Source organism: Coccinella septempunctata, chromosome 7 (genome assembly GCF_907165205.1).
Source record: "Coccinella septempunctata chromosome 7, icCocSept1.1, whole genome shotgun sequence".
NCBI classification, from domain to species: Eukaryota; Metazoa; Arthropoda; class Insecta; order Coleoptera; family Coccinellidae; genus Coccinella; species Coccinella septempunctata.
The window spans coordinates 12495916-12511585 of record NC_058195.1 but is presented as its reverse complement, the minus strand read 5'-3'; the positions used below and the strand labels follow the sequence as shown (position 1 = coordinate 12511585).

The following is a 15670-nucleotide window of genomic DNA, read 5'->3' as shown; positions in this document are numbered from 1 at the left end:
GATTATAATTGATTTTGTGAAATACTGCAAAAGTTATGACTCAACAACATATTATTTTGCCCCTCTTTTTAATCTGTTAAGTTCAATACAGCAACAAACTGTAAGGTTTGATCATTCTTAAGCTGAAATTTAAAATAAACGTAACGTAGAGACCATAATCTGATCAATGAAGGAAATAAATCATACTGGTAGTCTTATTTTAAAATAAACACCTGGAATATTCCCAATGCGTTGCCCTTCGAAGATCAAAGTGCCTGGGGCATCCTCTTCATACAGGGTGAATCATTGTCTCGTACAAATATAAAAATGAATTTTTGGAAAATAGTTTTTCATTTCTTTGATAAATCTTTTTGGAACACAAGATATCACCCATATCTTTTCAGTTTTCTCTTTATGACCATACGGACCATGAAAATACCAAAAATTCAAAGAACTCAACCCTTGAAACTAAGTTGGAGCTCACTCCATGTCTAGTAAGTTTGTGAACGCAGTCTTAGAGGTCGATGATTTATCTTTTACTTTCAATCTATGAATTGTTATTAGTGTTCTGTGGTGATTGTTACCTAACCTCACTTGTCATCATTTCCTAACCTAGTTGTTTTGTTGTCTTTCATTGTCTCCAAATTTGTAAACAAAATAGACTTAATTAATTAAGAGTAAATATTAAATTGTGAAACCCTAGGAAATGGGGGACATTCTGAAGGAGAGACGAGAAAAGTCTCGTAAAAGAAAACAACTTCTCGCTCAAACTGTAAGTTAAAACAATTCCATCCAGTAAACTCAGTAAAGAATTATTATTCTTTATTGGGTTCACTGATTCCTTTCGACTTATTAGAAATTCATTCAAACATGAAACTGCCTAGCTTGGTGTTTCAGGAGCAGAAGAACTTCGTCAAATCTTAGGAACTGATACTAGCCCCACTAAGAGAAAAAGCTCTGCCAGTTCGTCCAATCAAGAGGAAGTGAAATATGATTATAAGAAAGATACACCAGACGAATTGGTTTACAGAGATTCTTCGACATTCCTTAAGGTGGTATTTATTCATTATTTGTCTCATGTGATCTAATTCTTTGCCTCTATACAGGGTACTCAGTCTTCAAATCCTCATAATGATTACTGCCAGCATTTTGTGGACACAGGACAAAGGCCACAAAATTTCATCAGGGATGTGGGCCTAGCAGATCGCTTCGAAGAATACCCCAAACTTCGTGAATTGATCAAATTGAAGGATGAACTTATTTCTCAAACAGCTACACCACCAATGTATCTTAAAGCAGACCTGTCATCATATGATTTAAAGAATTTAAACTGTAAATTCGATGTAATTTTGATAGAACCTCCCTTGGAAGAGTATCAAAGGTCAATGGGCGCGACTAACATGCAATTTTGGACATGGGATCAAATTATTAATCTTGATATCGGCGAGATAGCTGCTCAGAGGAGCTTCGTATTCTTATGGTGTGGAAGTTCAGAAGGCTTGGATATGGGAAGGGTATGCCTAAGGAAATGGGGATTCAGAAGGTATTTTTTTTGTCTTTGCATATCAATCTGTTTGTATGTAAAAAGGATATTTTTAGATGTGAAGATATTTGCTGGATCAGAACAAACATAAAAAATCCAGGTCATTCCAAAAATATTGAGCCAAAAGCAGTATTTCAAAGAACAAAGGAACATTGTTTGATGGGAATAAAGGGAACTGTCAGGAGATCCACAGACGGAGATTTCATCCATGCTAATGTGGATATCGACCTAATCATATCGGAGGAAAATGAATATGGTAGTTTGGAGAAACCAGTGGAAATATTCCATATAATTGAGCATTTCTGTTTGGGTAAATAATATTCTTTCCTCCAGTTTATATCAACTTTTTGATCACAACTGAAATGTCATATGGGGACCATAAGTTCATCATACTTACCTTATGAAACTTTTTTTTTCAGGTAGAAGAAGACTTCATCTGTTCGGAAGAGATAGCACCATAAGACCTGGTTGGTTAACAGTTGGACCTGAGCTTACCAATTCGAACTTCAATGCTGAGTTATACAGTTCATCTTTCGCACCAACAACTCTAACTACGGGTTGTACAGAAAGAATCGAGGCTCTTAGACCAAAGAGCCCTCCTGCTAAAAATAAAGGAAATTCAGGAAACAGAGGACGTGGTAATTTTCAAAGAGGTCGTGGTAGAGGCCGTTGATGGGATATTTGGAAGCATATCAAAGAAATTTTCATCTCTTTTAACGATCCTTTCATTTAATCTTCATTAGCATATCTTAATTCTTAATACCTGACTTAGGAAATACTCTTTCTATAATTGAGTTTGTTCTTGAATTGATTTAGATTATAATTGAGAGTAAAAAGTTTTTAATTTAATCTTTTTGTTTGCTTTCTTAATATTCTCAATATAGACGCCCAATCAGGGTAGGAGGGTGGAGATAGTCTCACTTTTAGTGATATAGATGAGCTCCTTTGCGTGAATTACAAATCTTAATATATTACAGAAAATCGCCAGTTTGTTGGTTACAACAATTGAAATTTGATGAATTGCTATGGAATTTGATTTGTTGAATTTTAAATATTTTATTTTCAACGGTTTTAGTGTCACCCTCAGCACGCATTTTGCTGTTGCAAGCCTGCTGTGAGCAGAAACATTCAATGACTCTTTGCTAGAAGATGGGTTGGTATCCTCCATTCGAAAATTATTTAAATTTATGAAAATACGCGAAATCAACTCTCATCATTTGAAGTGAACATGAATACAAAGACGTTTAACACACTAAATTGTTCAGAAGAGCCATATGGTTTAAACTCTTAATATTTCGAAATTTTCAACCCTCTTCAAATCTTATTTAAAATTCAAGTGCGATGGTTTTTATTATACAAGCTAATTATTCTGAGATTTCAACTCCTTCATTTATTCATTTCATGATCCTTTTTGAATAAAATTCCTATTAAATTCATATCAATTTTCTTTTGAAATTTGTATTTAATAAATAAGGTAAAAAATAATTATCTACTGAATATTCCAAAATATTCTTTCACATCCACGGTTGGCTCAAGCCGTAGTAAATATATAATATTTTCCAGTCTCCTCTAGGTATCGGAAAAACCACTCAGAATGTGTGTATGAATTGAATATCCATAGTTGTGTTTAATTTGCAGGAATTCCTCAAAGGTATGTAGAATCGCCTGAAATAAATTAATTCTTGATGTTTTCTGTTGTTTAACTTTTTAATTTTTGTTTCTTTTCAATAACAAAGTTATGTTTACGAAGAATAACAATTTATTCAGTTGAAAATACATGGGTCAGGTCATACTACGAATTACTGCATATTTTAATGAGTGAGTATAATGATTAGTAAATAAAATAATTTTGGGTACGTAATTGAGACAATAGTATGTACAAAACTAAGTTCTGTCTTGAAATACCGACTTTCAAATGTGGCAACATTAATTCCAAAGAATTATTGTTTCCTGTAGTCAATAAATCAATCTAGGTAATTCAAGGATAATCTAAACCACCAATTCTATATACCGATTTCGAGATCATTATCACGTCCTCAGTGCAACGTGGCGATTATTATCTCTACTTGGACCAACACTACCTACAAAACTATGTTCAAGGTGGTATTGCTTGGTCGCAAGACCCTTACGAAAGCGACATTCGGGAAGTTCAAATGTTACTACTACGACTAGACCCTTTGAGGATCTGATCCTTCTAATAAAAGTGTAATCATATACTTCTCACCAGTGCTACCTGTCCTCACAAGCGGGAATCCTTCTCTACTATTCTGCAGGATCCTAAACCCATCTAATATCCCCTACAAACTACTAATACCTGCAGTTTATGTTAATTCTTTGGAATTATTGTTTCCACATATGTTGGTGTCTGTATGTTACAGTCAAAATACTGCTAGTAGTTCTTTACACAATGAAGAATAATCTTGAAAATACCACCCCCCAAACTACTTACAATGTATACCTATTCTTTTAGGTACTTAAAAAAAAAGTTTGTATCTAGTTGAAAGAGAAATACTTGGTTTTTTAAATGAAAGGCCTTATTAAAAAATTTCGAGAAGGTATTCGACTTCGATAAAGAAAGCAAGTTCTTTTAATGGTCTAGCATCCATAATTTCCAATAATAATGTGAATCCATTAAGACTTGTACGAAAAAAATATGAATTACAGAAATCCATTATTTTCAACGTAATTCATAAAATGAAATATTTCTTGGGCTAAAGAAGCCCTTCCAGAGAAGAATTTCACTTGAAATTTTTAATTCTTATGAAACACAAGATGCCAATGGTGAAAACGATGTTGCCGAAAAACAAAATATTGTTCTGTGTTGACTTTGAATAAGAATATCTTGAAGCGTTTTCTATTAATTCGTCTTCGAAAGAGCATCCTGTACTTCTGACTTCTATATTGGAAGCTGGATTTGATTCGTAGCGTTTGTAGAAGAATTGGCGAAGGTAGTGTATTATTCCTATCACCCTATTGGTCATTCAACCTAAAGCAGCTGTTTTTGGGCGTCAATCTCAGTATGGGTGGATTGATTGAAGAGTAAATATTAACACTACTTCGTTATCTTTAAAATCACCACGGTAAACGTCAATTTTTCCAAAGTATAGAAAGTAGGTAGAATACATTTCAAAGCCGATGACGCAGAGGTAGCAAAGTCAAGCTCACTGAGGAACTCCGTTAGTTAACTCGTCAAACCTGTTAATGGGGTCTTTGAGTTGGAACTGCCGATTTTATGTCAAAACCCTTGACAATTGTCAAATTAAAAAAAAAATTGTTTCGTTTTAGGTTATGCCTGAAAACAATGAATTTATTTGAAAAAAAAACGCTACTAGGTGAATCCAGCTCCCAATATTTAAAGAAACCTCCTCACTTCAGATCCTTGTAATAAATTACGGGTACAGTCTATAGAAAACTAGTACAAAAATTTACAAAACTTATTTTAAACAAGTTTTTGTTCTCAGATAAGTTTAAGAGACGTATTCTATCCCACTTGGTAATCACCGTTACTCAATAGTTGCGATATTTCGCACTCCGATAAGATTCTGTATCCAACACCTTCAGGGTCTTGCAATCGCTTCTCCAGAGCTGTTAAAGTTAAACCGTATGCAGTTAGTCTCATGCATTTTCAATGGAGCTGAAGTGATCTTACAACATAAGTCTTGTCTCAAGATTTCATTATTGAACATCGCTAACATAATATGTTTATCAGAGAATTTTGTGATACCCAGTATGCATTTTGAAAGATAATTACCAAAAATATAGATCAGTTACTAGCAAGTATCTCCCTTCAGTCTTTGGACAACAACAAATGGTGTTATGTTTATGTTCCAACCAAGCATACCAGTCTCAAACGTCCACCAGTTACAGATCAGAATAATTTTACTCTTGGTCTGCACAAAAAAGGGGAATCCTTTATACAGATTTGTTCAATCCAATTGTGGCTTTATTAATCTAAGGGTCTATGCAGATTTCCTGAGAAGTCAAACAGATATTCGGCGTAGGGCAGATGAAGTGACGTGGTAACGTTTTGGTCTTTTTTTAAGTATTTTATCATTGTTCAAATTTCTACAACACAGGTGTGAGAACCTTCGTAATATTCTGGTAATCTTCATCGGTCAGAAATTTTACTATTAAATTAATCACACATAATACCTATAACATAGATTTAATTTATGTGGCCGATTCTCAATGAAAACTACAAACCACATCTAATTTTTCAGATATAATTCAACCACTAAATGTGTTTCGTTATTCGTTATATTGATAGTATCTTCACCTTCACCTGAAGATGCTATAGTTGAGGCGAAACACGTGTAGTAGTTAAAAAATCCTAGTTAAAATCAAGTATTCTTTTGAAAATATCCACCACACTGGATGTATCACTCGATCTACATTCTCTGCCAGTGCAGATATATGATAAGTTCCTTATAAATTCTTTTTGGGCATGACCAAAAGGCTTATAGCCTTATTTGGACAGAACTCTCAGTACTTAGGTGTCATATTATACCATTTGATCAAACTGAGAGAAAAAAATTAAAAATTAACTTATGGATAGTTCACTTCAGCTCACTAAATGTTTTTATTGTTAGAATTTGTTGTGCAAAAGAATACTGTGAGTTATTAAAAATTGCAATATTCAGTAGGTATACGACTGAATAATATATGCCGTATCCATCACCCTTTACTGAATAATTGGAATCAACTAAACCATACACTAAATCAAATGTAGGTTTGGAGTTTTTTCAAGATAAAATTTCAATTTAAAATCTTCAATAATTAGTGACTTACTATAGAATGACCTTGATCATACAACCAATTGGGGCATTTTGAAAGCAATATCACATTCAAGGTACCAGGAGATTTCAGTTCAAGATGTCAACCCAACAACTCATCTCCTTGGTTCCAATGAAAATTTCAGCCAATCAGAACACTTCAGAATTATGATAAATAACGCGACAACCATCAATTGGTTGTGGAATTTCTCCTCTCAAGTTGTGGAAAATTCTCAAAATGTTTGAACTGACAACTAGGACTAGAGTCCTTTATCGTGAAAAGCTTGCTAAATATTGAAGATTTTTTGCATGCAACTAGTAAAGTAAACGTCCTAAACCGAGTATAAGCGTGTGATGGCTTTTATTGAACTATTCAATCTACTTCCAAAACCCTCAAAATATACAGGGTGTGAATGAAAAGTTGTGAAAAAATGTAATGGGTGATTCCTTTTCAAAAAATAGTGTGGATCTTTCACATAATTTTTTTTGTGTGCAGATCCTGCTTAGATGGAGCCCTCTAAAGATGGCAATTGAAAGGCAATTTTTAGTTTTTTCTTAGAAACCAGAAAACTCAAAAAAACTCTGAAGTGACGTTATGAGATCTTCTCCAGTGACAAGTCCTCATGAATCTTTCAGATCTGCTGGCCAGTTGAGTAGAGATTCTATGGAAGCGAGGAAGCAATAAAAAAGTTCAACTTAGCCTATATGACTGGAACTGCGAACCTGATATTTTATTTTCTGAAAAATCGTTAATTTTAACAAGAAATTAAAAGAGACCTTGGATTGAAAATGAATCAAGCTATCAAAATAACCTGTACAAAAAATCCACACCTTTTTTTAGCAAGAATATTACCTCTTAAATTCTTTGGCAACTAGTCATTTACACCTGTTTTGGAAAATTATTCAAATACTTAATTATGTATTGTAAAATGTATAATCAACATTTTATGCATCAAAGATTAAAGGGTTGCAAATAATTATTTTGTTATTTCCTTCTTACGTGTTCTGAACATAATAATTTAAATGGCCCATTTCTTTATAAACGGTTACTTTATTCACCTAGCATAGTAAGAATACCCTCAAACATCCCATGACTACTGTCCGGAAAGCACTAATTTTCAATTAATCATTATTTGCTCAAGAATCTTTTTCCTTTACTACAATCGATAGGGAATTTGGAAAAAAATCAGTTGAACTCGCTGATTAGAAACTTTATTACAGAGATTCCAAAATAACCATTAACAAATTTTGTACTCAATCATTACATGTTATAACAAGTTTAACTTGAACACTTCATTTCTAAAAATACATGTTTATGGCGTTATTTCTTCTTTCTTGCACATGAAAAATACCTGATTCTGATAAAATAATACTTCAGAATCATTTATTCAATATAAGGCAGTCTATCATTTCATTGAAATCGATCTGGTGAAACTGTCCACCTAGTCTCATTTCCCTTATAGGGGAAATCCATCTCAATTCAATAAATTCATTTCTATTTTCGAAAATATTTTAAATGCAGGCACACTTCTTTACTCAGTTAAAATTGTCAATTTACGGAAAAATTTTAGTGGCTTTTGAAACTTAAAAAAAAGCGGTAGTTAAAACAGCATAGTGTAAAGGAACTTGAAACAGTTGTAGATCATGATACATTGAAATGTATGAATCTATAAAAACAAATATATTACTTTAAAATTTCTGGAAATTATTTTGTAGCAAAATAATTTTTTCAAGCAGAAGGAACTTAAGTTTTTATCACATTTTTTTAAATTCTGACAAAATTCACGAGTGAATTACATTTTTCAATCTTATAAATTGAGTATTCAATTTGTTTTTGAAGGGTTCAAATCACGAAATATACTTCATACTAGTTAAACACATATATAAAAAATTAAAGTATCACAAAATTTGTCACTTTTTTATTTTCTATAAGAAAATTTTTTCGTGAAAGATTTGAAAAAGCCTGCACTTCCTTTTATATTTGTTACTTTGGCATCTGCAGTACTGCTAGCAATATCTTTAGTTGAGCTACTAGGACCTACATCCGAAACAGCCAATGGGAGATCAATAATTTCTCTAGTAGTAATAAGTGTTCCACTTCTTGATTTGTTGATTCCCTCAATGTTTACGACAGAAAGGGACTCTGAGATGCTAAAAACATTAGTTGCTGATTTACTACGAATAACTTTCGAATTGGGGGAGGTACTTAATTCTAAACAACTAGAATGATTCGAATTTTGGGTATTTTTATTTTTTTTACTGATAAATATAACGGTGTGCGCAGACGTATTGGGCGTTACATCTGAACTACTGGAAGTAATACTTGGGCTCTGTTTTGCCATCTCATCAGTCCCTTCCTTGAAAGGATTTTTAGAATAGGATCTTTGGTTACATTCTACATTTTTCATAGAATTTTCGCAAGAGCTATTGGAAACTTTCGAACTAATGAGAGAAATGCTTGAACTAACAGAACTACCAATCTGTTTCTTACTTTTCGGAAAAATTTTCTCTTCTGTTGATGAATCCGATTGTCTATTGCTTTTTGACTCGTCTTTTAGGAGTGCTTCGGAATCTTCATTCTTTGATGAAAGCAATTGAGACTTACCAGATTCCCAGTCATTATCATCATCAGTATCATCCTCCGCTCCAGAGCTATCTTCGTATAACGAAGTTACAGAACCCCTTATCTCTCCCTCTTTTGTCGATCCATCCAACGAGTCTCTGGTTTCATCATCATGGGACGGTAGTTTTATTTCGACAGTCAACTGGAAAGAATGAGATCAAAAGTAGATCTACCTTCGAAGTTGATCGAAAGATCGCTATGACTCACCTCGAAATCTTCCGACAACTGCCTGTTGTTCTTATCCTTTTTTCCGACTATGTCCAATTCGTGTTTCTTGAATATGAGATTTCTAATGTTGTTATCTTTCGTAACGCCGTTTAGGGCGGCGAAGAATGTATTGATCCAAATCCGTGCGAATCTCTTCTTCTTCGTGAAGACTGGCGATCGGTAAAATAATTCTATTCTTATGTCACCGCTTAAGGACGAAGGAACTTTGAAATCCAGCGAAACCTCCGGATCACTTGTGCGGAAATTGAAAGTGCGGCTTTTGAATCCCAGAGTCATCTCGTGGTATTTCCCCTCGTAACTTTCTTCAGTCTAAAAACGATTTTCAAAATTAACTGGATACATTCGAAACAACAACAAATGAAAATTTCTTATTTATATGATTAATCATATCTTATGCACAGAAACACTGATATTGTCTATTGTCTTTAATGAAAATTAAAGATTTATTACCCTTGAAGTTTCTCCTACATCACTATTTTCATCAATTTTTTTACAGTCACCTTTTGCTTCTTTGGAACATAGTTTGATGTTCCTAGGATTTTCTAAAAATGTTTTCTGTTTGACAGTTACTAATACAGGCTCTGAGAACTTGGGGGCTGGCTTCAAATGTATTTTCCTTATATACAAACGCTTCGGAACGTAAGTCAAATTTTCCTTCAAGAATTGTGCATAATACTTCACGTACCTGAAAGGAAACATTTGATCATAAAAGGAACAAAAGTAAGCATTGAAAATATGTAATTATTTCATTAATATAAAGCTTCGTGGGGTTCAAAAAAATTGATGAATATACAGGGTGAGCTATGTTCAAATTCGTACATACCTTATCTGGCTAGGTATCGTGACCCCTTGGCCATCTTGGGTACGCATAGATCCGTAAAATTTGAGTGCGTCTTCTGCATTATTATACAAACCACAGTGTAACAGATAACAACAGATCATGGTACCGGTTCTTCCTTTACCGGCCTTGCAATGAATGGCTATCACATTTTTCGGGTCGGCCTCTAACCATTGATGCACATCTTTGCAGAATGATTCTATTATAACAAAACTCGGTGGATTGTGATCATCGAATGGGTATACCTTAACTCTATTGCAAAATTTGGCCTTGTCGTAGGATCTTTCCGAACATAGATTATAGATATAATAGTGGTCTTTGTGTTTCATCTCAAGAAAATCGTAGACGTCGTTGAGGTGGTTCCTAAATATAGATTGCACACGTTCGGCGGGATACGCCATTGCTATAATTCTGTCAGTTATATCTGTTCCATGAATGAAGGAATATATTCATGTCTCTTTCGACAACAACAAATTGATAATTTTACCAATAATGGCTCTGACATATTTGAACATAATATTCCAGAGGTCAAAACTAACAATTTTTCCTTTTCCACTTTTTTACAATTCGTTCAAGATGAAAAGATACAGGCAGTTGAAAATCCATAAAAAAATGTAATTTTATGTTATATCTCACAAACCAATTAATCAAATGGAATGATTTTAATTTTTCATTGATGTGATGAATCTCCTCTGAACAGAAAATTCCACCGACATCTTCCTTTTTTCTCATTATGACCATTGTCCATTACATACCATAAAAATACTCTTGGAAGTGAGTTGAACACTCACTAATGAATATTTGAGTATTTGGACAATAAAAATATTCTTAATTTTTTCTAGAATGATGCGATTTTCATGTAGTTCGATAACCAAAATAATGAATATCTGTGAAATAAGAAAAACTGGATACTTTGTCTGTATGCAACTTTGTATAAAAGATCCACCGAATTAAATAATACATTACAGATATGTAGTATATTTATTTATGTGAAATTGAGAGTTTACATGGGTTATGTTTGCATATGTAACTCTTGTGTGAAATGAAATGAACAACAATAAATGACTATAAATATACTGCTACACAAGAGTTAGGGATATCGTATTCAATCGTTTTTAAAAGTATGTAATCTTCGAAAAAATTGCTGTAAAATCATTTAAAACCCAATAACAACTTGAATTGATCCAATAAAAATCAGTATGAGATATTTCGTCAATCGCCTTTTTTCTGAAGTTTGGTTCTTTGCATATGCTTCATGAATGTTCTTATTTTGAAATTAAGTCAGTTTATCAACGGCTACGGTTTGAAACGAGTTTTCTGAAAATGCCAAGACGTAAATTAACAAACGCTGAGGCTAATAGGGCTATCGGAATGCTACAGGGTGGCCTCACTCAGGTTGTTGTAGCGGAAAGGCTCCAAGTCAGCCAAAGTTTGATATCTCGACTTTGGAATAGGCTCAGGGAGATAGGTTCCGTGTTGGAAAGACCAAGGCTTGGTGGACGACGAAAAACAACACCTGCTCAGGATCGTTTCATCACCGTTTCGGCGAGAAGAAACCCTACATCTACGTGTAGAATGCTACGAAATACTCTTCAAAATGCAGATGGGGTCCAAGTTTTCATCAAAACCATCAGACGTTTGTGAGAGGTGAATCCAGGTTCTAGACGTCCATTAAGAGGAGTTCTATTAACACGTGACCATAAGCGTCAAAGACTGGAATGGGCAAGGCAATATATCAATTGGAACGATTAATGGCATAGTGTCGTTTTCACTGATGAATCCAGATATGGACGATTTTCAGATTCTCGAAGATTAAGGGTATGGACAATCCCACGCATACCCCGTAATTGTCGCTATGTCCAAGAAGTCCATCCATTCCGAGGGGGTAGTGTTATGGTATGGGCCGGGATATGTTTCAACGGGCGCACAGATCTACACATTTGTCCTTGAATATGACCGCCCTACACTATAGGGAGCATGTCGTTGAAAAAGTTGTGACAAATTTGAACTGCATAGAACATGCATGGGATATGCTCCAAAGAAGATTAGATAATCATCAAATTACACCAGAATCCTTAAACGATCTGAGAGAGCTTCTGCCCCGTTTATGGAACCAAATTCCTCAAGAAATTTTCAACAACCTCGTGAGTAGTATGCACAGAAGATGTCAAGCTGTTATTGATGCCCGTGGAGGCCTTACATTGTATTGATAGTCTTAAAATGCTTGAATTCTCTGGGAATAAAATTTCGTTGTTTTACTCGATTTTTCTTAACCACCCTGTATACGCCGCAGACCTATAGGCTAAAATTAATTTGCAACTTGAAATCATATTAATATGAATTTTCATCACAAAAATCTTATTTTAACTATATTTTTTTGCAATTTAAGTCAACTCATGTGGAGCAGTTTATATTGGAGATGAATATCAGAGCTGGTTGCAAGCTTCATGTTTTTATAAAAAATGTAAAAAAAATCAGAAGGATATTCAATATTCATAGCCAATGAAATTGCGGTAACTCATTCATTGTCAGATTTCCAGGGGTGGCAGTGCTCATGATGAAAACTTAAAATGGCTATAACCTTTTTTCTGGTCGGAATCGCAGAAAATGATGAAGGAAATAAGTGTTTCTTTTGACCTCAAGAATCTGTTGAAATATTTGTACAGGTCAAAGACTTGCCCCATATAAAGGGCAAAATTTCAAGTACTGATTATTTCTGCGGTAGACGCCAACCGCGTGGAAAATAATTTCCTCAGTATGCAGTCAAACAGTGGTTATATGAGCGGTTTAAGCTTTTGAACCCTTGGGAACCCCTTCATTTGGTGTTAACAGACCGCAAGATGAAATAAGGCCACCTGTATACATCATCTTTAACCTTATTAAATGGTTTCTAATCAATCACAACATCCTGTGTGCTGATATGAATTTTTAATATCGAAATAATCACGTAGACCTGATGAAGATAAGACAGGAAATTCAACTGATAGTAGTTTAATTGAATATTATCAACTTTTCCTTTTCAATAATCTCACCACTTTCAACGAATAAACTACGCAGAACCCAATTCCAATCAGATTTTGATGACCCATTTTCCAATCTAGTTTTGATGCGAATAGATATCAGAAGAAAACCAATTCCAACAATGCCAGTTGAAAAGGATACAAGTCAAATCAAGATCGAATCCTTGTTCTCTGTGTCTGTTCCTATTTTTGCTTACTATTGTCTTGAGGTAATTCATTGACGGAAACATGGCCGCCATTGTGGTTCTCCTTATTCTCTTATATACTACGGGTGGCAAGCTACTGGCCTTCAATGTGCCGATTTGTTCTCTTTTAGCCGAGGACAAAATATTTGTGAAGGAGACAGGGTTGATCAATGCTTGTGGTTGGCATAGTTTGGTTCCCTCATCTGCAACAAATAAAAACAAGTTAGGAAATCGTCACATGAGCATATATTTAATTTAATGCAGCCACATACTTTCACAAAATATGCCATAAACAAATCTTATATTCATTAACTAAGTCCAATGTGCATATCTAGGTTGACAACAGCCTGAGCATTACTGAATAGGTAGAATGAAACGCTAAGGAAAATCCCATGACAATAATTCATTCAGTTTTTCTAATAGCTAACAAGGAAAATGACATTAAATACTGGTTTTCCCTCATTGAATCTGAAGCTCTGGTGAATTAAATTAATGCTAAAGCTTGGTGGAGCTTCAGCTGTGTAAGAAAAGATTGGAGCTTTGTGATATTACTGAAATTAAATATTGAAACTGACATTCTTTATAATTCTCTGCACGGAAATTGTAATGTATCTGTATAATTAGGGTGAAAACAACAAAATAATGGTTTCATCAATGCTTATTGAAGTCTATTATAACCTTTGAAAAGCTGTTTCACCCATATGTAAGATTCTTGAGGAATTTGAAATCAAAATATGTCTCCCTGCACATTAAAAATTGTCCAACTTCTGTATTAATTATACAGAAGAAAGTACATATGTATTAGCATTTGGGAGTTAGGCTCAGATAATTTTCTAGTTTCATTGAAATATTTCGTGGATCATTTAGTTCGATGAATGGTTCCCGAGATAAACGCAAAAAAATTGTAATTTCAAAGAACTTCTTTATGGCAACAAAGAAAAGATCTGTAACTCCAGAACTATTGTCTTCATTTCAACAAGCCAAGGTGTGGGCAGATCAGCTTAGCACACCAAATAACACGAAAAATTGAGAGTCATTCAAAAAACTGGACAATTTAGAATACTTCCCCGCCAACACTTTGCTGGGTTACCGATATTCTCAATTCTAATTGTCCGTATTTAAACTGATGCTAGTCAAAAACTGAGAGTAATGATGTTATAAGGTTTTTCTGAGGACAAAACACAGGCAGTGAGTTGGTTTTTACTCATTAAATCAAAGCGCAGTGAGTCGCGGCTTATACTAACGTTGCGAAGTTTGCGCTGTTGAGGCTCGCGAGGGTCCACATAGCTGTCTATGAAGTCGGGTGTGGGTTTCAATTTTTAGTTGGACAACTGATACAAATAATACTGATAATCCTTTATTTTAATTTTCCAGTATATTTATATTTCGAATATCATACAATCAGTGGGCTAAAATGTTTTCAGTGGATGAATCTTATGTGCATCAATTCATTGAAAAAGAAATAAATGTTGAAAATGCAAATACTTTCAACAAGAAGCCCATCCCTTCGGATTAATTTTAATTATTTATAACTGTTAAAATCTGAAAATATATAAATCTATAAAATTTTCCCACACACACTTCTCTTTAACTATACTTATCGATCAATGAAACACACAAACCATTTTCACCCAACAAATACACCAAAAATGTTCTCAAGAATACATGTTGGAGTATTAATACATAGATATTGAATTTACTCAATCGTAAATGATAAATCCAAAGGAAAAAAGAATGCCAGGGGTAAACAATGATTACAGATGATGCAATCAGGATTCCAATCAGGAACAATAGTCTCTTTAGCACATGATTCAAGACACCTTATTTCAAATTGTACCTCAGTATGAAATATTAGATGCATCGAGCCAAGACTTGAATATTGCAGATACTCCAAAGTTAATAATTTTAGTACATTCAAGAAATATAGCTCTAATTTTCATTTCAATTTTCATCTTGCAAATTTCACCAGAAAATGTTACTCACCATAAGTTCCATTAGAACTGCAGTTACTGAAACAAAGACCCATAAAAATTGATGCAACACTTTAACACTAGATGGGAATGCTATGTACTTTTAGTATCTTACTTCATATATTCTGTATGCTCAATAAAACAGTTCCACAGCACTTTTATTCAACACAAACAGAAATTTAGTTCGTTAATGCTTATATACAATCATGTGAAAATAACTGAAAATGCTATTTAGTATTTGACACCACATGCCTCCAAAACAAATATGGTAAGGTTAACTTTTTTGGTGTATATATTCATGAAATTCTATTTTTCATAGTAAAATTTGCTGAAAATATACAAATTTTTCAGCTTATTCTGATTTTCTTGATATGAAAGTTGAAAACGTACTGTCAAACAATTTTCTTGGAAAAATAACCAAACCATATTTTTCAATGAACGAACATTAGCGTTCTGTGACGAACACCATACGGTAGTTCCGCAGATGGTAGTTCAAATTATTTGAAGTATTC

General features: G+C 33.9%; 2 protein-coding genes across 7 annotated transcripts; one reads left to right on the top strand and one right to left on the bottom strand.

The window, feature by feature from the left end:
• The first annotated feature begins 575 nt into the window (after positions 1-575).
• LOC123316414 (N6-adenosine-methyltransferase non-catalytic subunit) lies at positions 576-2371 on the top strand. Its single transcript, XM_044902482.1, has 5 exons — positions 576-751; positions 864-1031; positions 1086-1522; positions 1579-1832; positions 1942-2371. The coding sequence occupies exons 1-5, from the start codon at positions 686-688 to the stop codon at positions 2193-2195; spliced, it is 1179 nt and encodes a 392-aa protein (XP_044758417.1). The 5' UTR covers positions 576-685; the 3' UTR covers positions 2196-2371.
• Positions 2372-2949: 578 nt separating this feature from the next.
• LOC123316413 (phosphatidylinositol 3,4,5-trisphosphate 3-phosphatase and dual-specificity protein phosphatase PTEN) lies at positions 2950-15594 on the bottom strand. 6 transcript variants are annotated; one of them, XM_044902481.1, is made up of 7 exons: positions 15172-15592; positions 13146-13391; positions 9969-10407; positions 9596-9830; positions 9125-9454; positions 8900-9059; positions 2950-3187 (listed from the first exon to the last, which is right to left on the bottom strand). In XM_044902481.1, the coding sequence occupies exons 1-7, from the start codon at positions 15212-15214 to the stop codon at positions 3168-3170; spliced, it is 1473 nt and encodes a 490-aa protein (XP_044758416.1). In that variant the 5' UTR covers positions 15215-15592; the 3' UTR covers positions 2950-3167. The 6 variants fall into 6 exon arrangements, with proteins under 6 accessions (XP_044758416.1, XP_044758414.1, XP_044758413.1 ...); XM_044902479.1 differs by lacking the exon at positions 2950-3187 and adding an exon at positions 3259-5107; XM_044902478.1 differs by lacking the exon at positions 2950-3187 and having other exon boundaries at positions 7490-9059; positions 15172-15197; positions 15274-15593.
• Between the last annotated feature and the right edge of the window lie 76 nt (positions 15595-15670).